The sequence below is a fragment of the Labrus mixtus genome, chromosome 15 (assembly GCF_963584025.1).
Source record: "Labrus mixtus chromosome 15, fLabMix1.1, whole genome shotgun sequence".
In the NCBI taxonomy this organism is placed as follows: domain Eukaryota; kingdom Metazoa; phylum Chordata; class Actinopteri; order Labriformes; family Labridae; genus Labrus; species Labrus mixtus.
The window spans coordinates 6,057,231-6,081,362 of NC_083626.1; the positions used below are offsets into that span (position 1 = coordinate 6,057,231).

The 24,132-nt window shown below is 41.0% G+C and overlaps 1 protein-coding gene across 1 annotated transcript; it reads left to right on the plus strand.

The window, feature by feature from the left end:
- The first annotated feature begins 9,913 nt into the window (after positions 1 to 9,913).
- Positions 9,914 to 23,433, plus strand: fam131c (family with sequence similarity 131 member C). The gene is made up of 6 exons (XM_061058215.1): positions 9,914 to 10,161; positions 12,658 to 12,722; positions 13,933 to 14,017; positions 21,409 to 21,639; positions 21,917 to 22,006; positions 22,874 to 23,433. Exons 1-6 carry the CDS (start codon positions 10,131 to 10,133, stop codon positions 23,146 to 23,148), a joined length of 777 nt encoding a protein of 258 aa, XP_060914198.1. The 5' UTR covers positions 9,914 to 10,130; the 3' UTR covers positions 23,149 to 23,433.
- The last annotated feature ends 699 nt before the right edge of the window (positions 23,434 to 24,132 follow it).

A 24,132-nucleotide genomic window follows, 5' to 3' on the forward strand; every position in this document is an offset into this window, starting at 1 on the left:
AAACTGTGCAGAAAAAGGTAAAGGAAGCTGGCAGACAAGGTGCAATGACTATTTGGATCTGACATGTAGTGGAGGAGAATTATCAAGTTCAACCAAATGGAAATATTCATTCAGAATGTAAGTTTAAGTTTTACATGTAAATACCCAAAGTTATTTAGTGTCAACTTGTTCTGTACCAAATGACAAAGTAACATATTGTAATCAAACTAGAAGTCAGGACACTCTGATGCAAGTCACTGAATATATCTGAATCTTATGAAGAGCGTGAATGTGTGTTTTAATTTCAGTGGGTCAAAAGAGAAATATCAAAAATAACTTGTGAGCAGCCAACGTGAAAGAATGATTACAACAGAGAAGGAGAAGGGAAGGTAGAAGGTCGAGAAGCTGATGATGCAGTGAATGAATAATGATGTATATTTTACAAAATCACATCTGTTATGTATGTGATCTCAACCATAGGTTTGTGAAGAGAGATGTTTTAAGTCTCGGTCCGAGTTGACTGCTCACTGCTATTGTTGTAAACTACCAGAGCTAAAAGTCCACATCTGATTAAAGAGCAGTGAACATGAGACGAGCAGTCTGACACGTTGACACGTCTGTGATCGGACAAAACTGCTCAAATCAGAGTCAACATCTGGCTAAATATGGTGACATAAATATACTCTGTTTATAACTTAAGACACAGAAAGTTACAGATAAGTGATGAAGCTAAATACAGAAACAATGTTAAACAAAGATAAACAAGCATTATGTTCCTCCATGTTATACACTAAATACAGTTCAGCTGGTACTGTATACTGTATAAACATGTAGTCTGACACTGTGCTATACAAACAGTGCAGGGATAGGGTGAAAATAAATATGCATACAATGATCTACCCACAGAGGTAGATGCATGTAGCGATGAACAGAGTGTACAACCCAACCTACGTCGAAGTGTACCTTTGATTCTCAAATCTTCACCAGGAGACTCAAACTACTTCTAAATGTTAAAGAAAAGTTATTTAAATGTTTCTTTGATCACTTTGATGTTATGGCCAAAATAGTGCGTGTATGTACCAAGCGTCAACCTCCAGTCTTGAAAAATTAAGCCGATGAGGAAGTTCAAAATCCTGCAGTTCATCCAGTGTCCACTAGAGGCTGGCTGCAGGAACACCTGAAGTCACAACCGGTAAAAAAAAAACGGTTTACAGCAGAAATAAACATGTTTACAGCCTGGTACAAAAAACAAAATAGGTCTGATTAGTTATTGTCCTCGTTGGCACACACTGTACGGGGGGGTGAATTGTTTTAAAACGTTTCAATTTTGAGAACGATACATGTTATTCATAGTTAGGCGTGTATCTGACATGATGGACAGGTGAGTGAGATGTAACGGAGGCTTAAAACCCGCCTCACTTAACTTAATAACTCTGATTTGTTGAATGTAGGTTGAACAAAGACCAACAGTTCCAGTGATTCTCAAACTTTTCAGCTTGCGACCCCCAATATGAGAGTGCCAGAGACTGTCGACCCCCAGTGTCCCTTGAGGGGGTTGAGACATATGATGTACTGCACAAGAACAAGACAAAAGAATACAATTATTTATGGTTTATCGATTTAATTTATTTATCTTTTTTATTGTAAGTAGGCTGGTGACCCCCCTCCCAATCACTCCCAGCCTCCACTTTGGGAACCACTGAATTAGGCAACAGTTCCATGGTCTTTAGGAGACTGTGTTGGACATTCTTCACATCATTTTCCAACATTTTATGGAACATGTGATGATGTATTTACATTAAATAACAAGTAGTAGAATAGTTGAATATTGTTTGAAGTAAATAGTTGCAGATTTAGAGAGAAATTCCCAACCTAACTTGGACAGAAAAGTCATTTGTTATGTTATACAGTCAGAGAGCTTGTGGAGCCAGGCCCCTAGAGGACATTAGTGTTACTACAGCTTAAATCATTCATCCTTCAGCGTCTGTGGAATCTGCTTCTTTATGGAGGTTTTCTGCAGCATTGTAAAGTTCCCTTTACATGTTGAACTACATGGGTGGCACGTCCTCTATAGGTCCATATGTGTACCTTCGATTACATCTCATTAAATATTTCGAAGAACAAACAAGCCACAAAAGTTAATACAACATTTTAACAACACAAAATACCCATAAAGAAGAAAAAACCAGCACCAAAGCGCTGTGTCATTATTCTATCTCTCTAACCCAGCAGGATGTGTCTCTTTCTGCGACTTTATGACTCTTTTTTTTTTCCTGCAGAGCTATTCTTTGTATCAGCGCACCCCTGCCCCCTCTCTCAGTTTCCGCCTGTCTGCATATGTTTTGGAGGCCATTAATCGTCCCGAGCACAACATGCACCCCAGCAGATAATTACGGTCATTAAACCAATTAGGGAGCACATGGAGGGGAGGCTTCAGTCAGAGCCCCGAGGCCTCCCAACTCCTGTTCCTCTCTAACCAGGACGGCCGAGGTGGTCCGCTGAAACTTTGGCAGCGCCTTGAATAAGAAGGGAGTCAATTACTTCAGCCCAGCTCGGGATTAATGCAATTTCCTGTTGGTGTAGCCTTGAGAGACCTTGCCAACTTTGCTGCAGGCTAAGTAACCAGAGCCATTAACCAGCAAAAGTCCCCCCGCATTTTCACATCCTTTATCTGCAGAAGCCTTCAGGTTGGTGTCATCAAAATGTGTTTGCCACACAGCTGAGTGTTTTTTTTTGTGCTTCTGCTGCTGCAAAAAAAAGAGCAAAAGAGAGAAGAAGTGGCAGGAAAGGGAGGGCGGACTGGTCTGCAGACGGTGGTTTTCAGCATGCTCAGTCTATCATGTGATTCTAGAGCTAATATTATGTTTTCATTCTGCCTGACACAGTGGGAGTTCTTGCAGAAAGAGGCCGTAGCATGAACAATACTTCCAAACTAACATGGGGACAAATGGAACTGAGATTTCCAGTCAGCGTCCACATGTGCATGCAGGCCACAGAAAGTCCCTCGCACTTCCTCAGAGAGTCTCTCATGGTTAAGAGATGTTGGACGACCACTCAGTCCCTTGTTGAATCTGCGAGATATTTCCCAGCATTCTTCATGTTGTGCTTGGCATGCATTTCGCCAAACTACGAATAGAAGGGGAAAGTAAACGCCAAAACAGAACAAGGAGCTCCATACAGCAGGTTTTAAACGCTCAGTAATGAAGGACATGTGAAGTGAAATGTCCATATTGTGACGTCTCCAGAATGAATAAACAGAAGAGGAAAGGATTCAGATCCTGCTGGTGGAGGATCATGATAAAGACTTTTAGGTCCAAACAGGGCTCTGACCAGAACTTCAACATCACCCGCTCCAACAGGACGCAGCCTCAAACATTATGCTGAGATAAGAAATCTGTAAACATCATATATTACACATTCCCCCTGCTCCTAGAGCTCACACATACATCCACAAAAGTGGATTTATGCAAACGTCAGGATCAATCAAACTTCCAAAACCTTCCCCCCCACCCCCATAAATCTGTAATCCATTTGAAGTTTATACAATTCCTGGCTGAGAGATAGTACTTGAAGCTGAACGAGAGAAAAAGCTCTTCACAGCAGTTGCATTGGATTTGTCTTATGATAGAGTAGGTTCCCTCAGATAATGGACCAATGGGGAGGTGGAGGTGTACAAAAGGACATCATGATTAACTGAGAGAGAACTAGCAGGCAGGAAAGTTGTGACAGCAGTAACCTGATGGGCGAACATCGAGGCTGTGTTGCATTTCTATTGGAATCAGACTGACAAGCTAATGAGGAAAGCTGATTTCTCAATCGACGCCCTCCGACACTTAAATCTATGAGTCAGGAGTGAACACAGAATCAGCTATTCAAAACCTGACTGAACTTCTGCTGGAGCTTTCAATTACTCTGGTCTCCTTTATTTCACTTTAAATGTTTATCTAAATAATTTAACCGCCTGAATCTGAGTACATCTTAGTGTGAGATTTTAGAGTAAACAGAAGGTAAGAAAAGGCCGACCTGCTGACTTGATGTCATAATAATCATCACATGGGGGACAAAATATGTTTTGTTAATGTTAAGATTCTTTTTATTACTTCACGTATTGCACATCAACTTTTTGCTGAAATATAACTCGTAACAGTTACATTTACACATCTTCTTCTTCTTCGTAGCATCCAGGATATTTGTTGTCGTTGTTACAGCATTCCGACTTTCCAAACTGAAATAACGTGAACACACTGAAGTTGAAACTTCCAAACTGGGAAACTGGGACCTCCTGAAGAGCACTTGAATGCAGCATAAGTTATATCAACATGAAAAGCCTTCATTAGTGATTGGATGCACCTGTGGAGGAAACCACATGAAGAGAATCTCAACGCTTTGTGAATAACTTTAATTTTTTACAAGGATCCAGTCTAAACTTAAAGTGTTAAATACTTACAAAATGTCACAAATCTAAGAGTTTTCTAAGAATTCTGTCACTAGGAACAACTCTTAGTATTTAGGAGGCTTTGTGAATACGGCCTCAATGCTCTGAACAACTATACACACGTTGCTATATTCTAGATAGAGAACTTCTAGAAATGTATGGAAAGTCAAAAAAATCAAATCCCTGTTCCTTAGGTTATTATTGGTTTAAAATGTGACAAAAATTTTGGAGGAACATTTTGAACTTGATCAATGAGGTCACTGAGAATATATCAGTTATGCTTTATTTTTTACGTTTTGCATGCAAAAGGCATTTGACTTGAATGTGCAAATATGCCATTTCAAAAACAAGGAAACACATTTACACTGGTTGGCACATTTTGGCTGGCACTGGTTCGCTGAAAACACACAAAAAAAAACACGATGATAAAAAAACTCATATCAGATGCAGCAGGTGAAGCTCAGGGGGAACAGATTTCATTAGCGATGGTTATGTTGCATCAGCGTTGCAGTAAGCCATGACAGCGAGCTCACGTGCACAACACCACAGGAACCGGAGACTATCTCAGCTGAAAGGAATGAAGCTATTTTAACCTTATCAATTACACCTGCACTTTTCCTGCTTTGACACGTTGAGCTGTGAGAATGTTTATTGCCAACTGAGCCTGAATGAAATCATTCATACCTCTGTTATCAGGTGGTGCTCTGCCAGTCACGATCAAAGCACTTTACGACCCTAAATACAAGAGAAAGAATCGGTTTGTTTATCTGGATGTTTAATGTTGAGGAGGATTTGTATCTGAAATTCTAATGTCATATATCAAATGTATGAGAAGCTGCTTTAAGGACCTGACTTGAAGAGTTTGACTTGAATATGGTTAAAGTGGCCTTCTGCATACAGTTAGCATTAAACATATTGCAAGATTTAAATTACTATATTGAGGTGGACACTTTGGATATGAACCAGGAAAAGAGGCTCTGCAAAAAGCCAAAGAAGAACCAACTCTCTGAGCAGTTTCCCATTTTATGTCTGAATCTTGTACCCTTTGCCAAACAAGCCTTCATCAGAGCCTCATCAGGGCCGGTTCTGTTGTTGCATGTGATCCTCCAACCTCAAGCTACTGCAGCCAAAACCGTGTTGCTTTTCTATTTAAAATCTGCTTCTCCTTGAGGCGCTGATATTTCTCTCAGATTGTAGTGGGCAACTCCAACTGTGAAATGTGGAGCTGTGTGAGTTTGAAGCAGGGTGGGTCTATAAAAAGCACGGTGGTCTGTCAGCTTGACCTTGTGAAAAGGTTTAAAATATACCTCCAAGTACGTTTTCTTTTCCCTTCACATATAAAGGGGGGAAAGTCCCTCAGTAGCAGACAGCAACATTTCTTTTCTTTTTTTGTTTCATTTCCCCTGAAGCTCAATCATTACTCATTTCTCCAATCATACTTGTATTGTATTACACAATAAAAACAGAGTATCATGTATGATGTGCATATAAATTACAATATTTGACAATCACGCTACATTGAAAAGCATCTAAGTGCGTCTTTTGGCTCGAGGAAACCACAGAAATGATAGTCGCTTGAATGTCTGTGGCTTCCCAATGAAGAGCATCGCTGTGTATGTGTGTGTGTGTGTGTGTGTGTGTGTATGTGTGTGGACGTCAAACATTCCTACAGCTCCCTTTTCAGCTACTACACAAAATCCCCAAAAATCTCATCCTCTCAAATTCAAGATTTATTTTGTCTGATGGAAAATCCAAACAGACGAGAGACAGTAGATATTTGGAGAGCATGCAAGGACAACGAGGCTTTCTGCATCTGACAGCAAATGTGTTCAGCCAACAGGCAAGGTGAGAGGCCGGGACAGACCCTGAGGGGGTTAGGGAAGCCTTTCTCCTGTACAACTGAATTATTGATGAAACACCTTTCCTATGCTCTTTTCTGTAATCCTACTGACCCACCTGAGTTGACCATGTGGCTGTTTAAAAATCGATCAAATGCAAAAAACAACCCAGAAAAAAGCGTGGGTGTTGACATGGTTGATGTGCACGCTCAATGTCACACATGATGTAACTGAAACTGACCTTTAGACCACATTTAAAATAAATATGTAGGAGTGCTTTGGAGCCTTTTTTCCAGAGTTATGCACAAGGCCCATGAAATATATGATTTTGGCCGCTTTTAATGTGTTTGCCAAGTTTTGTGAGTTTTTGAGCTCCTCCAAAATTTTCCAAAACTGCCATACTAAGAACAATATCTCTTTGAATTCTAATTGGGTCCTCCGTTCTTGGCTATGATTCTGCCGTAAAATGAAGAAATGTGTAGCCTTTTGACTTTTGCCTTGAAGGTGTTCTTCTTTAAGATATGCTGCAGTTTCGCTTTTTCACCACAAGAGGTCAGACTGCTCCTTTACCAGCCTCCTCCTCTACAGCAGCGGTTTGTTTCACTGTAAAGAGTCTGAATAAACAAAGGTCTCCAGACACTTAGAATATTAGAGTGAATTCACAATAACATGAAATGGGAGGGGGGGAGGGTGGTATTTCTTAAGGTTTTAAAGGTTAGATTAGGTTTTTGTGGTTCCCTTAGATGTTTTAGTGAAGTCCCAGAGGAGAAGTTCATGAGGCCCTTGATGCTTTTCCAGGGTCTAAAGGCTTTTATAGGTTCTTGTTTACTTTTTTTGGTTTTGACTTCTTTCCACAATCATTTCAGAAGTACTCAAGGGATCTTTGAGAGACCCCTGCTTCTTGAAAGTGGTCCTGGAATTCAGCACATTTTAGATTTCAGAGTTTCAGTAGTCCTGTGGGGATTTAACACATTTAACACACTACAAATTTTTCACCCTGGAATTATTCGAGCCAGCCCCATTTCCTTGTGAAGTCAAGGTGAGTCGATGTGTGAAATCAGCACAAAATATATTCAGGAAAACTCACTGCGAGTGAGTGGGTCGGGACGATGACATCAATAAAACACACGACAAGTGAGAAACTGATGCCATCGCTCTGAAGAAGCTTCATACTCTTTTCGCTTGCTTGTTGAATCTGGAATTATATAAAATTATACAAAACATGAATATAAATTCAAACAATGTCATTATAGTTTTAAATTCTGTCACTTTGTCCACAATCTTGGATTTCCATTTGCCTTTTGTATGTCATGTCTTATCTACTGAGACCCCGCCCATTGTGGACCGCCTACCTTCCAACAGGGTTAACTTCACACTGTTTGAAGTGTGAAGCAATATGGGAAAATTTCAGATTGCAGCCTGTCTGGGAATTGTTGGGAGTGCATGTCTGCATTCTTAGTGTTTGTAGTGATAAAAAAGTGCTGAAAGTAATATTTTACACAATAATCTAAGCCCAGGCCAAATTAAATTACAGCGACATATTAATCAACACATCACTCAGCTCTTTCTAATTTAGTTGAGACGTTTTTTTAATTTTTAAACTTCTTTATCTAACTTTATCAGCACCATTCTCCCCTCTCTCTATTAATCTAATGTAACTTTGCCTCCTTTCTCCACCTGTTAAATTGAGAAAAAGAGGCTTTTAGAACCATGGAGTGACACGGTCGCCATGGCAACAGGATTTTCCTCCTCCGAAGAGGCTAGGGCACAGTTGGAGGAGGTGATGTCACCAAAGCCCTCATTACATCTCCCAGCATTCACAGCAGGAGGAGTCTGAGACAAACAGAGACAACAACCCAGGGCAAGGGAGGATTAATGTGTCTGATAGTTTTATTACAGGTGTGTGTGTGTGTGTGTGTGTGTGTGTGTGTGTGTGTGTGTGTGTGTGTGTGTGTATGTGTGTGTGTGTGTGTGTGTGTGTGTGTGTGTGTGTGTGTGTGTGTGTGTGTTTGTCTGAGCGAATGAGGTCAGGAGACACAGCATGCTATAAAAGTATGTTATGATGTCCACCAGTGTGGATTTTATTGGAAGTAGTTTGTATGTTTATGGAGGGGAGACATCATGTGTCTTGCATCCTAATATGTGTGAAACCTGTTGACACCAGAGGCATCGGTGAAGCATAATAATCAGATTTAGGTCTCCCGTTTTATTTAGTGATACATGCATCGAAGCCTAATTTTGACATATACATTTTTACTTTTAAAGGTTATAAGAAGTCAGGTTATTAAACACTTTTTGTCCATTTTCTTTTCTGCATAGCTTTGTTCACACTTGTACAAAACTCCTGAACAACTCCTGAAGTTTTCAGAGTGAGCTGCACAGGCAGACAGACAGACAGAAAGACATTGTCTGTGATTACATCATGCCTTGTGTTAGTCATTATTACCCAGCTCAATATAAGACCACAGACAACATCCCAGGCTTCTGAATCAAAAAAGGATGGTCTGTTAGTGTGTCAGTAGGCCTACATATGTGTCTTGTTGACTGTCATGCACACGACAAGTTTGTCTGTTCTAGAGAGCTCCTGAAGTCTTCTCGTCCCTACATATTGAACCCAGTGTTAAAGTCAAGCTGCAACCTCCAGTGCTGAAGCAAAAACTGGAAGTGCATTTGAGGTTGGCTCCAAAAGCCAAGGAATCCCCATCGGAGTCTATATTAAGGTCATGTTTTCCTGCAGATATAAACATGGTTAGTTGTGATCTTTAAAGCTCATTTCTTTATTTGTCAAATCTGATTTACTCCTCCTTGTTCTCCTCGGTGACGAGGACATTGGTCCCTTCAGGTTTGAGGTCATGGGACGTGATCTTCCCGAGGATCTCCATGTTCACGGAGAAATACATCTCCAGACAGCACTCCTCCATGTTGTTGTCACTGACCCAGATCAGTGAGTTGTAAAACTCTGGATCGATGGACTCCAGGTCTGTGAGGATCGGCTTCTTGTTCAGCATTCGTTTGTAGAAAGACAGATAATAAGGCTCAGGGTTATGGATCATTTGGCATGCAAATGCCTGTGATGGATGAATTTGCATTGACATGTGACATGGAAAGAATATATGGTACAGGTGAGGGTCTCCATTTCCATGTCTGACACTATTGCTGTCAAAATCCTGCTAATGTGCCCTCCTGGCTTCACATAAGATAAATAAAACATGCTTAAGATTCCTCTTTGGTGGCCTACTTTGCCAGTGGATAAAAATAAAGCAGACCACTCTAGGGTGCTCTTCCATTGGAAAAAGTTCAATGCATGCTGCCCTACATGAAGGAAAACAACTTGCATGTGATTCACCATAAATGAATCCATTCACAGCTTTCTCCATGTTGGCATCCAACTACATGCAGCTGGTGGCCCTTATTTTTGTTTTAACCCATGAACCCTTCAGTCACTCTGAGTATGCACCTGAGACTGAAGCTGTTATCCATCTATACATAGAAAGAGAGTCTGCTATAAACAGCAATATGGAGAAGAATAGAGTAGGAGGAGATTAGAAGAAAAAGAGGGGAGGGGATTTAAAATCGTCAGCAAACAGGCATTTGTGCTTTCTCCCTGATTCCCTCTCTCTCTCTCTCTCTCTCCATCTCTCTCTCTCCTCCCTCCCCACACTTTGTCTTTCTCTCTCACCTCTCTCTCCTCAGTGCCTCAGCCTACAGCTCAGTGTGAACCTGCTCTTTACTCCCCCCCCCCGCCTCAGCTCCTCACTTCTCCCTGTTCCTCTCCTGACTGACTGACTCCTGCTGCTCTCCTTCTTCCTCCTTGTCAACCACTCCTGATCCCTGAGGACACCATGGTGAACAGATAACCATCCGGCTGACCTGAGACCATGGGTGCCTGCCTCTGCAAAGGTCACAAAGGTCAGTCCCACCTGATTATGTGTCTGTGTCAGTGTCTGTGAATGTGTTTATTGTGTTTGATGTTTGGGTCATCCTGCAGGAAGTAAGTGTGTCAGAAAGTTGCATCATGTTTTTGGGGGATTGTGTTTATCCCTGAGGTGTCACAACTGAAATAGAGGGTAAGACCATCTGAGGCACAAACAGAAATGTTTATGGTGTGAGTCCTTTAGAGGAATTATAAGTAACTTGCACAAAATATGGCATGACATGACTCAGCCGAATTCTTGTTTTCATCTGCACTTTCCCTGCTATTCCTGCTCCGAGTGAATCCGTGGAGACGGCTTTAAATATGAGACTCAGAGGCGAAAACAGGTCGATGAGAGGGATTCTGAGGATCAGCAGAGGACAATAGTGGCTTCAGGATATGACAGCTCAATGCAAGGATCATCCCCAACTTTGTCATGACTGAATTACGTGGCTTGGGTTGCAATATTTTCTTTCATATTTTCTCAAGGCACATTTATGGTAGAGTGTGTTACATCGAAATCAGTCTGTGTAAAATGAACTGGAAGTAGGGCCTTTTAGGAAGAACACTGGCTTGAATTTGTGTTAAAAAAAAAACACGCACACACACACTACAGAGAAAAAAGTTCATTTGAGGTGACTCAGCTTTACCAGATTTGTCTGAAAAGTAAACGATGAGACAAAGGCAGCTTTTGTTCGGGATGGGTACCTCTTAACAAGGTGGAGGGGACTGAGTGTAACGCTTTCAAGCTGGGAAGAAAACAGGAAGGCAGCTGTGAGGCCCCAGACGAGCAGATAAGAGGAATATGAGAGTCTGTGGCAGAGGGTGAATCAGGGTGTTATTTAACCCCACAAGGACAAGGACATCAGTGTGCTCCAGCAATCATGACGTGTTTATTTACCAGCTAATAGCATGTGATGAGGCCAGAGACCACAAACGTGTGTGTGTGTGTGTGTGTGTGTGTGTGTGTGTGTGTGTGTGTGTGTGTGTGTGTGTGTGTGTGTGTGTGTGTGTGTGTGTGTGTGTGTGTGTGTGTGTGTGCGCGCTGGGGACTTAGAACTTAAGTAAATGGAAGGGTATCACGCTCCTCCTTATGCTGTTGGGTTTCCATAGCGACCGCCAATTGTCTTGACATCACCTCCTGAGGGAAACCCCGAGCATATGTGTGTGTCTGTGTGTGTATTCCTGTGTGTGTGTGTGTGTGTGTGTGTGTGTGTGTGTGTGTGTGTCCACTGACCTTTCTAATAATGTTAACTCTCCATCTCTCCGCCCTGCATTCATTCCCTCTCGTCATTCACATGAAACCCACCATCAATTATGAAGCAAATAAGCAGAGAAGATGCTGTTTAATGACTGTGTGAGGATTCTCTCTCACTCTTTCCCTTCTATTAAAAGGAAGCCTTGCTTGACCCCTGGATGACAGAAGAAACAGTTTTTTTGGTACACAGACAATTGGCCTCTTCAAAAACAATGAATAGAAAAGTGAAGCAAAAAAGAAAAACCTGGTATGGGTAATGTAATATTGCGCTGTGACCTTTTTTATAGATCAAAGTTGTGCACTAGACTGCATAGGTTCTGACGTTCTGCTCCTTTCGTGAACCACAGCACCGTCTTACCAATAAAATGGCAAAGATCCCTCAGTCCACAGCCAATCAGATCCTTGTGTCCATTTGAATCAGAAACTTACAGTTATGGAACGTTAAATAACTCTTGTGTTAGAGTTGTTGCGGTACGTTTTCTATCACCGCTCTACTCTGCTAATCCGGTGCACACAGTGATGCAGAAGCTTCATTTGTCAACAGAGCCGTCAATCATGGCATATGACCTCTTTTTATACCATCATAATAATACAATAATAATAAAACTAAACTTAGCTGAAAACGTCACACATGGACATGAATCAGCCAACCTTCAGAAAAATGAAGCCATGTGTGGTAGTGCAGATACTCAAAGTGTTTACAGCACAAAGAAATATGTTTAAAGGGAACTAAAGGAATCTAGTATCATTGGTTCATTTTTTAAATATTTCATCTGTTTTGATTGTATTAAACCTATTATTCATGAATATGCATATCTGTGGGTGTGGCTGGGTTGACTCACAGAGTCGACCACCATAGTTGGGCTTTAAAAAACCCTTGGGGGAAGTCACTGAGACTACATCCATGTTTTATAAAGTCTATCAAATCAGCATACAACCATGTATTGGTATTTTATGTAAAAATTAAGCACACAAACTAACCACCAGGCTGCCGGGGCCCCCTACGTCCCACCTGTTAACATGGAGACATGGAGGTAGAGCTTGTGACTTATACTGCAGCCGGTCAGTAGAGGGAGCTCCAAATGTCTTGGCTTGACTGTTTGGGAGCTGACATGTTGTCTATCTTTTTAGTCAATCCATACCACCATCTATGACCCTGGCCTAAAAATATCAACACACAAACAAGAAACCAACACGTGTAGAGTATGAATTGTTTGTTTCTTATTCCCCTCAGAGCTCCAACATCCCATGACAGTCCTGCAGGACCAGAACGTGGAGGGACAGCCATCCACTGCCAAAGTGAGTAAACCTTCGACTCGACTTGTAGTTCTTAGAGAGTTTGTAACTTTTAATGTGTGGGATTTAAGGGTTTTGTTTTTCCTCTGGATTATTCAGAGAAATGGAAAATTTGTTTTTAAGGTTTTCTTTTAATGTTATGTATGTATCCCCCTTCTTAGATCAAATCTTTAAAAGGATATCCTGAAATATGGGACATTCAAATGAAACTTTCTGCATTAATAATAAATAAGATATGTGAAAATATTCTGCCATGTGGATGAAACTGCACTTTGAGTGTTGTCTGCACAAAATGAAAGTAAAATAAGCACATAAGTGAAATGACACACTGTTTGGGACTGAGGAAAAAAGTTTCTGTCACTTTGCAAGTGGACTGTTTTCTCATTGTTGCTCGATGTAGGTTTTCAGCTCTTCAATAGTTCGGGGTCTTCTGTTTTTGGAAATAGATTTGTATATTAACAGATTCTGGTAGATTGTGAGATGAAGACAGTAAAAGATTTACTGCAGAATGAATTATTCCAAGTGTTAAATCGTGCAGATTATGAGCAGCAGTGTGCTAATATGAAAAACAGACAACATTTATTTGATTGAGATGAAAAACTTTGCTTGACTTTTTTGCTTAATTTAATGTCCGTTCTTCATTTGCACTGATTTTATTTGCATCAGTTTAAACTGGAACAACATCTGTTTGTTACCACATTTTACTTGAAACATCTTCAACAAGCTTGCAAGATTTTAAATCTCTGATAGAGAATCCTAAAGGAAGACAATTAAACATGAAGTGCAGTTTCTCTTTTCATTCTGATTGCAGATATTTGAGTGTAAGTAACATACGGCTTTGAGATGAAAATAAAACCTTTCTCAGCAGTTCATTCAGTCTGAGTGTGAATGCTGCAGGATTTTCAAACAGCTGCCTGTTGTTGTCATTGTCAATGTTTTTCCCCTGAAAGAAGAAATGTGTGGATTGAGCCGTCACACATTAAACGTAACTGACCGAGGAGAATGCATGCAAATGTGATCATATGTGTAAGTGTCTATGGTTATTAGTTAGGTGTGTTAAAAATCTAATTTAAAACATATTCTAAACCAACCTGAAATATCTCACACACAGGGACAACACGCTAAAACGAGACTTTTTTCTTGGTTCTCTGCAGAAAAACATCTATGATGAAGATGTAATATTCTCTTTTTTCATGTGCATCATATCATGCAGGACGGGCAGACTCCCTCCAACGGCAGTGTGGCAGATAAAAGCAGCCGCTATGACATAGGCGAGCTGGCCACCTCCTCTTTGATTGGTGAGACACACACACACACACACACACACACACACACACACACACACACACACACACACACACACACACACACACACACACACACACACACACACACACACACACACACACACACACACACACACACACACACACACACACACAAATAAACAGGTGTAGCTCATGTTGTGTTTCATTATGAATACAACTTATGAGACTTGGAAAAGAGCAAGCTTGGAAATTGCATTAGTAACCATGGGCGGTAGGTAATGTGATTTCCCTCCTGTCTCGTGCCCTTTTCGCTGTCACACGTGTAACAGCGACATAACCAGAGAGATATGAGGTAAACAACCTGCTACATGAACACATTTCCATCAAACATTTCAATTTCTGCTCCACTTTTGACTCTGCCTCCCTCTCTTCATGTTTGCCTCGCCCTTTTTGTCATCCCCTTTCCCCATCCTGAGTCTGCCAGCCTCCTCCTGACTGCTTCCCTGGCTCTGCAGGAGGTTAATTATGGGACTTAATGTGTTATGCCTTGCTGAACTTTCCCCAGTGAAAGGTCCTTTGTAGCCCTGACAGTGTAATTATGGATATGTTAGAGAAATACAGACATTCAGGCAGACAGCGGAGAGGCTGACACCTGCTGTAGGAGCGGCAGAATCAGTCCAGTGGAAAATATCAACGCTTCTTAGCGTTTACTCAGACTTAATCACCTGTCAGTCATCACTGTAATTGGAGAAGCAAGTTCTGGAGTTTGGCTGCCACAAAGTAGAGCTGACAACCTAACAGCTTGAAAAGAATCACATGTTGTTAACTCAATACTGAGAACCAATTCAATCATGTTAAAAAGTAATATCATGCAGACATGTTTAAGTTGTGCTTACGGCACTTAGAAAGTAAAATGTTCATCAGATTCCCAAAAATGTTTGTTTATTTAACCTAAAACAGAACACCCAAAAAGTATATTCATGTTTTTCATGTTAAAGTTTTGTCCTTATATTCACATTCCCCAGAGGATGAAGCCTTAAGACTTTTCCTTATCACCTCCAGCATGTTGACATTTGAGTCTTTGAAAAGTCTGGAGAGTTGTTGGATAATTGTCATGAAATATGATTCAAACATTGATGTCCCAATCTGGAGGAATTGTTGCATCTCTATATCAGACATTAATTTTAAAACTATTACATTCATCATGTGTCAATTTGTGTTTCACCACAACATCTAACTCAGGCTTTCCCAACCTTGGGTCCTGACTCCGTGTGGTGTCATGTGGAATTCAAATGGGGTCGCCTGAAATCTTTATTCATTGATCAATTAAATATATAATATGTATTAAAATATATTGAACACACAGGCTACTGTGGGCCATAGCCAGTACCAAAACAAAACATTTACAGAGTCTCTGTCTGTCTGTCTTTTAATGTGCAGAAGTGTCATCCCAGCCTTTCTTCCTCTGTCCACAATAATAAACACAAAAAGCCTAAATGTGCTCCAAAATTAATGTTTACTTGCAGCACAGAAGGGAACTTTTTTCGTGATTGAAAGCAAATAAATTTGAGCAAAAAGCTGTACTGTAGGTGTTTTGGATGTCTGGGTTCACCAGAGTTTAGTGAAGTCAAAGTGAAGTCATGAGCCAAAAAAAAGTTTGGAACCACTGAGCTAACTGCAACACATGGACCCGTTGCATATTTAAGCGATATCACACGAGAGCGAGTGATGTCATCACTGCTGTGATTCAGTCGTATAGGTTTTGCTTGACTGGACGTTGGCAGTTGACAAAAATGATGCAAATTGTGAATATTTGATTTGGTCACTGAGCTCATATAGTGATTATTAAAGGAAGAATTTGCTTGTGTATGCCCTGTGATTGTACAGGGCGAACCTGAGGAAGCTACAGATCGCTCACAATAAAAAACAGTCACGTTATTTTCAGTGTGCCATGGAGTTTTGATTTCTTTTCCTGAGAACGTATAGGCTGTGCACGGGGGGGTCCTATTGGCTATAATATCATTCTTACTGTAGTTCACTTTGTTGAAAACGCTGTTCTTACTCAGTTGAAGTAATCTATTTGAAAAAATAAGCCTGGAAGTGGAAAGAAAAAATCTAATTTTGCAATGTTGCGACAGCCGTGACCAAGATTTATGAGCCCATCAGTTTATTATAATACACTAGTTCTCTTGGTTGCCGTGAAAAATGATTGGATTTCCCAGGCGTGCAATCATGCTGTTACAGTAAACACAAAGGTTAGAAGTTTAATAAAGTAACCGGAGTCAGTTGGAAATAATTCAATCTTTATAGGAATATAACGTACTGTTAAAGTGGATTAAGTGAAGCATGACTCACCTCTGTGTGTTGAGAGGAAACAAACAGAGACAGATGGACAACATGCAATGTTATAAAACCTGTAGGAGCTGCTGTCAGTGCTTTCTTATCTGCCAGCCAACATGGGAATAATTAGCTGAGATCCTTTGAAATTAGCAAGAGTCTTCTTGTTTTTTATCAGGGAATCTTGGCTAGTGTCCTCTTTTATGCGGTGCTGTGTTGGGGTTGCAGCATCTGTGTGGATGATAAAAACAGGATCAATAAGCTGACTTAAAAAAGCTGGCTCTGTAATTGGCATTAGCCCAGACTCACTTGAGATCATTGTTCATAAGAGAATGAGGACCAAACTTAAAACTGTTTTGATCTTTGAAGGCAATCCTTTACATAGTGTTTTAATGGACTCCGAAGCTCCTTCAGTGAGCGATTAGTGATACACAATGTTCTCCTGAACGGCTCAGGAGCTCCTTTGTTCCTGCAACAGTCCGATATTTTAATGAAAATTTTTAGTTGTGTTTCTGACTCATGGCTGTACATGATTATTCAAATGGTTTCAGTGGTGTTTGTTATTTATTTACTTGTTGTGTACTGTGATGTACTGTCAATATTGTTTGTTGTGTGTGTTGACCAGGTGACAAATGAGTTTCCCCCCTGGGGATCAATAAAGTTTTCTAATCTAATCTAATCATAAGGGAGTACATTTGCAAAGTACTACATGTTGCATTGAACTGTTGTTGGACTCAAGCAGTGATGGACTTGAACCATGAATAACCTCCAGAGAAATCAAAGCTGCAGAGCAGTGTGGACTGTGGAGAAAACTAGATCAATGTGGATCAATTTTACAACTGATCGGGATACAATAATACAGGTTTGATGTGCTCTCAAACTTTATTCTTATCACTGTGTCAAAGCATCTGACACATTCTTAAGTCGACCAGTAGGGCTGTGGATCAGTTGGTAGATTCGGTCGTCTCTTAACCGGAAGGCTGGGGGTTTGATCCCCAGCTCAATACATTCAGAACATTAAAGGGGCTATATGTAACTTTCAAAGATACTGCGTTTGTAGTGATACCGCAGGCCGTTAGGTGAACTCTCCCTCGCATGCTCGTCATACGTGCTCGTACGTACACAAAAGAGCATCATCATCGGCCGTGAAACACTGGATATTTACGGGCATAAAGTTTACAGAGGAGGTAAGTGGTCATACACGTGAAAGTCTGTGAAGGAGTTTGTGTGTCTATATTCATTCTCCATCCTACAAACGACAGTCTCTGCAGGCACTGGCTGAGAGCGGGAGTGTGTGATGAGTTTGTCCGTCTTTGAGAGCTCCTAGGGCAGATAGAAGTGTGTGGAAGACGACCTCTGGCTGTGGAGTTGAAGACCAGGAGTGTGCGATCAGTTTGTACTGTTGACCTCTGTAAGCGGAGCAGAGTGAGGAGGACGTTGAGAACGTGCATAAAATGTCACTTCCTGGAGCAACTTTTTATACAGGCAACACAGATAGACAGTGAACATCTACTTTTTCACATCAGTTAACCGTTCGCTTATTAATGGTCAATAAAAAAAGATTTATACATGTAAAAAGTTACATATAGCCCCTTTAACATGCACGATAAATTCAAGCTACAGTTACAGCTTGATTATCCCTTTAAACTGGAGTACTGTCCCAGTATACATGCACCAAGGGAGGATGGATTTATTGACTCCACAGTAGGTGGCGATATGCCCCCTTTCAGGTAGTTAAAGTAGGACCTACTTCCTGTTTAGTTAGCAAACGGCAAAGTGGTGGTTGTATGTCGAACGGTGAAACATGGACAACCTCACAGCTCTGTACATTTTGTATATGATCTTGACTTTTAGTTTGAATGCAGTGCACGCTTCCCAACTAGCTTTTGGTGGTATCCAAAGGCAGACGACAATGCGACTTCTGCTTTTCTACGTATTTATGCTGTTTGACTTCCCAGGCAAGACAAAGCGTGGGGACTGTTGGACAGGGATCAACCATGTTAACATGCCTTTTAAAAGTCCAGTTTTTAGTCGGACTGACACAATACATTGAATTTTTCTTACTGCAGGTAAACAAATTGACTGCGACTTTTGCTGAGTGCTTCTTACAAGGGAAAAACTCCCACTGTGAGGGGCATGTGTGAAAGGGGAACTCTTGAAACTGTCTGTGGCAGGCTGTCCTGAAGTTTTCTTCAAATTGACAGGAGTGCATGTGTGAACGGGGCTTATGTTATATTCTTTAATCAAACATAAGACACAGAAGGCGTCTTAAATACTGTTTATCTTCACCAAGCCCATGAATCCAGAGAGTGTTCTCCTCTCGTCATCGTCTGCATCAAACCAAACACATTCAACACAGGATAATTCTGTAGTGTTCTGAGTGAAATTAATATGATTTGATCCGTTTCACTGTGCAAGGTGGAAAGTCAGTCCAGAATCTCCAATTTAAAAAGAAAACAAATGGGATTTTCTCCTGCTGCTTGCAGATAACCATAATGGATGCAGAATGGCTTCCTCACCATCCACAGTCAACCACGACAAAGTCACGTTCTCATAGGTGTTAAGTTCAGATGAAAATAACATGTTGTGATGTTTTTCTTTATTTCTATTAGCACCGGCTACAGGCTCTCTCGGCTCCGTCTTTTTTGTTTCTGCTCCTTGTTTTTCTCATCTCTCGGTTCGTTGCCCTCTCTCTTTCTCTCCTCCTGGTCCTGACATTTTCTCCCTTTTTTTCGTGTACTTTTCTTCTTCCTCTCGTTCCACCTTTGCCTTTTCAAACTTTGGATAACTGACCTGTTCTGAAATATGACCTCTGCTCGCTGTCACGCTCTCTTCATCTCTTTATTTCCCTGGACCTCTCTACCCTTTTCTCTTGTGATGGTGGTTTAATGAATGATGGAGAACATATTACCGCAGAGATGCAGGAAAACAGAACTTTTATTAGGTGCTGCTCAAAAAGAGTCCATTAAGGACAAAAAGAACAGATAGTAGATTTAAATTTGAATAATAATGTCATGATTTGGTATCGTTTAGTTGTGTATTTCAGAGTTTATATTTCGTATTTGTTTTAGTCATCCTTCTTCCCTGGTGTAGCTTTTTTCCCCGTGTGTGTTATTTTAATGTTTCCTAGTTTAATCTTTAGTGTTTCCTGTTTTATTTTATAATCTGTTATAGTGTTTCTCTATGTTCTAGTGTGTCTTGATGTTACATTCTTGAGTTTCTCTGTCTTCAGTGTTTTATGATTCATGTTGTAGTTGTCCTCAGTGTTTCTTGTCTTGTGTTTATTCCTGCCTCTGTGTGTTTCCCTCAGTCTGATTGCCCTCATTGTCTTCACCTGTGTCATTAGTCTCACCTGTGTTTGATTACCCCTGTGTCTAGTCTCTCTGTGTCAGATCATTGTTTGTCGGATGTCATTCTATGTCAGTTGTTCTAATGTTTCCCAGTGTTTACTTACCTGTGCTCTACTTTGTTCCTCCTAGTTTTTGCTTTTTTTAGTTTTAAAATAAATTGTTTTCTTTTTTGGTTACTGTAGTTGGGTCCAGTTCCCTGTTTTCCTCACACCGTGATGAATCAGAACTGTGGGTTACATTTGAATTTAAGACTAGGACTCCCTGAACACTTTACTTGGCTTTAGGGTTTAAAACAACAATAATATTGATCCATGTTTTAGTTGTAGTACTTGAAATGAGTCTTGGTCTCAAGACCGGTTTAGAGAGCACTTTTTGACGGTCTCGTCTCGGAATTGGACTGAGCAGACGGATTATAAATTAAGAACAGGGGCGCTGGTGGCGCAGTGGTTAGAGCGCGTGCCCCATGTATGGAGGCCCTGCTCCTACAAGCAGGCGGCCCAGGCTCAAATCCCACCTGTGGCATGTCATTCCCTACTCTCTCTCCCTGATTTCTGAATCTATCCACTGTCCTAGCTCTCAATTAAAGGCACAAAAAGCCCCAAAATAAATCAAGACCAGTGAAGATCACCACTGATGGCTATTTTTACACCTCATTACTGTGATTAGAAGGAAAATGCCTCTTTCTAAAGGGGACGTTATTACTAAAATTATTAAACTCTAATTTGAAGATTAGATTTTTGTCCCCCAGTAACAGCCGCAACCTTCCTGCATACGTGAGTGACACGTCTGCTGCAGACAAGATGATGATTTTTCAGTGATATTTATAGTCTTGGTCTTGTCTCAGTCTCGATCCCTAAATGTCTTGGATTTGTCTCGGTCTCGGTTACTGTGGTCTTGAAACACAACAAGCTCTGACCTGGTACATTTCTGAGACTAAATAAACCATGATATTCACTGACATATAAAAAGAAAAACATCCATTTTGGAATGTATCTGCTCGTGATGTTCCACGGTACATATGCTAAAGTCAGCACTAAAAGGACACAAATGTTTTCATACCATGAAAAAGGACTGAAAGGCCTTAGATCATTACATTGTTTGAGTATTTAAGCTTAAAATTGTGTTCAGTCAAAAAACAAGGAAAATATAAAGGGCACTGTAACTGCGTCGTAAAGAGACAAAGGATGTAGAAAAAAAAAATGGCAAGTGAACTTCAATCGGGTAATATTTTCCATGAGGTTTCATATCCAGCTGAGCTTTATTCAGTGCTGTCAGTAACAAACATAAATATGAAGAATCCTCCACAGATTCCCGGGGTGCAGTCGCACTGGTTTTTTTTAACTAATTTCTATTTTTCAATTGAGCTCTACATCAGAAGGCAGCAGTAGATGAGCTCATTTCATGGTTCAGGTTATGCAAATCAGGAGAATATGCTCACCTTCAAAGTCAAAATTATACTCAAAAGATATAGAATTTAATTCCAGGTATAACCATTTCATGATTCTTCCTTTTCTAAGAGCCCTTTTTCATTCTAATATTCCTGTTCCATACTGTGGCATTTCTTTGCCCTTCTCTTTCCATTTATCCACCCACTTGAACTTTTCTTTTCCATAGATTATCCCCTTCGTTTCTCTGCTATCACACAAACTGTATTCCCCATCTTTTCAAGCAGGTTACCTGTTATTTAATATAAATTTATCAAGATGTATTCCTCCCTCTCTCGCCCATACGTAGGACTGGTGGCCACGATAAAGGAGCGCATCACCCAGCCGACTGCGATGGCCCAGGGGCGAGTGGCCCACCTGATTGAGTGGAAGGGCTGGGGCGGAGGTGGCGAGGCCAGAGGAGGTGGGGGCAGGGGTAAAGGAGGCGGAGGCTGGGGGGGGATCGGGGCTGAGTTGCAGGAGGATGAACAGTTCTACTCCCAAATGACGGACGAGATCAAGGAAGCTCGCTTCGCTGCAGGTGAGACAGGAGGAGGAATTTAATTCAAGGAAAACAAGCTGTGTGTTTAGAGGAGGTGAAGTGATGCTCAGATCCCTCTGAGTGCTGTTCTTGTTCGATTGCCTTGTTCTAAGAGAACATCTACAAAAATCAATATGGAACCTGCGACACAGACTTGAATGTAGTGCACTTATTGGATTTCCCCTTGTTTGTGATGGTGTTCGACATGGAGGTTAAAAACAATTTGACTTCAGAGAAGAGCAGCATAAAACGAATCGGTGTGTGTTTTGTTCCACAGGAGTGGCGGAGCAGTTTGCTCTGGCTGAGGCAGCTATGAACATATGGTCGATGAACGACGGCTTAGAGCAGCCGTCCACCAGCCTGCAAGGTGGGTCAGGTACATAAATGTTCAAAGTTCCTGCTTTGAAACAGACTGAAATTAAAACTGTTGCCTCTTTGTGACTTACTAAAGCAAAAAAGAACAATTATGTCCTTAGTCCTTGTTGATACCTGGAACCACTTCTGGATGACATTATGGTGGATTGTCTTCCCCCCTTTTTACGCTCAACACAGACTGTTCTGCTGCATAAAGCCCTCTGCACGTTTATGATGCCAAAATCCATTCCTGCACCTTCATTTATATACAGAATTAATAAATAGAGTTTAACTTCATTCATACATTGAGCAAAGTGAAAATGTAACATTTTGGCTTCCTTATGTTTCTCAGTAAACATTACTTTTAAAGTAAAAAACAGTGCTGTAATAAACAAACTTTTCTTAAATTATGGCTTACTTTCACCACCTTGCAACTAAATTGAGAGTCATCAAAATTGCCATTTTACAGCCCACCCCCCTCCCCATTGACAGTGACACTGGCTTTGCCCCACTTGTAGTATTCCCACATTTTTCCAAATGACCTCATCATCGTGTGTTGGTGTTAAAATGATGCTCCATGTGAATTTTAAACGTTTTTTTTCTATACTTCAATACATTTCTTATTAGATTTAAAGCCATTTGCAAAAAGGATAAGAGCTTGAGGCCGTGCAGCAGGTGGTTCAGAGTAATGGTTTCTTTTTTATTTAATCCATAGTGCCAAATGGATGTGTAGTGTTGATATTACATTTTTTAGCTGCAGCTTTTTTAAATCTATACCATCAGGCTGAGGTGAGAAGTTTAGGACTCGGCTGCCCCTCTATACTTTTTCAGTGTTTCTTAAGAAGCACCATTTGACTGATATACTTTTGTCCTTCAACAGCTGCACAAAATCACTACCTGTCTCAGTTCCTGCTGGACAGTGGAAGCATCAGCGTTCCTCAGCACCTGTACAGCATCCACCCACACGCTTACGGTGACAGCAGGGTGTCCCACTTGGTCCCTGTGCCCCAGGCCGACTCCTTCATTTCCCCGACGTCCAACTCTCAGCAGGACAGAGATCGACCCTTTGGGGACAGAAGCCCTGCGACTGGAGAGGCTGCTGTCAGACACGTGGACAGCAGCTCGCTATCAGAGGATGACGTTTTTTATAACTAGACTCAAAATGGAAAAACAAGCCAGCAATCATGGTGGCAATCTCTCAAACGAGACTCCCCCAAGAGGACGTGACCCTCAGCCACCAGCAGACTTGTATGAAATATCTCAAGAAGCAATTTGTCAGATGGCGGGTCTGAGAGGGTTGTAAAGATCTCTGGTGTACAGATTTAAAAACTGTTCTCTCCCCGAGTGAGCTGTCTTCTTCTGTGAATGTACATAGTTTCTCTGTTACATTTTGTATTCAGTGTACATAAGACACTTTCATATTAAAGGTAGAACCAATGAGAGTGTTGTAAATATCTTGTTATAAAATATTTTAATGTATGTGCTATAAAGTCCTCCAGTTGTTTTTTTCTATCGCTTCTTCCATACCAAAGAACAGGACAGATGAATGTGGATAAGTAAGAATGAAGACTCATGAAGACTGTTGAGGTAGAAATAATGTGACAAAAAGAAATCGAAAATGTCTTCTTTTAGGTTTTCTGAATCCAAGAAGCAGAAGAAGTGTGGTGTGACGAGAGCATACAGCCAATTATCTGCCTGAGCCCAAGCTATGATTAGCTATTATTCACACTTTTTCAGTCTGAGCGCGACACTGCAGGGGAGGGGAGAGAAAAGAGGCGCGCAGAAAAACACATGGAGCCGTGTGTGTGTGGTCGTGTGTACAGTACATTCTGCACGTGTGTTAGCATGCCTGAGCGAGAGATTGAAGGTGTTTTAGTGTTTCTTTGGGGCTTTGAAGCTGCGCTGTGTGACAAGTCTCGCTTTTGTTATCTTTGTGCAACTCTGTAGGGTGCTCAATCAATGCCAACAAAAAGTCGACAAAAGGCTGGGCAACAAACAAAACCCTTGAGCGGGACAATCAACTGATTTGAGCGCTAATTATTTCCGCAATGCAACAACAACTGAAGTAGTTCTGCTCTCTGCAAAGAAATGTGTCAGCAGAAAAAAACGGTTTATAATGATTGTGTTCAATTACAAGTT

Coding starts and splice junctions, on each gene's coding strand:
- fam131c (XM_061058215.1), top strand. CDS start 10,131: ATGGGTGCCTGCCTCTGCAAAGGTCACAAAG. Junction 12,723..13,932: donor GACAGCCATCCACTGCCAAA/GTGAGTAAACCT, acceptor CATATCATGCAG/GACGGGCAGACTCCCTCCAA. Junction 14,018..21,408: donor GGCCACCTCCTCTTTGATTG/GTGAGACACACA, acceptor GCCCATACGTAG/GACTGGTGGCCACGATAAAG.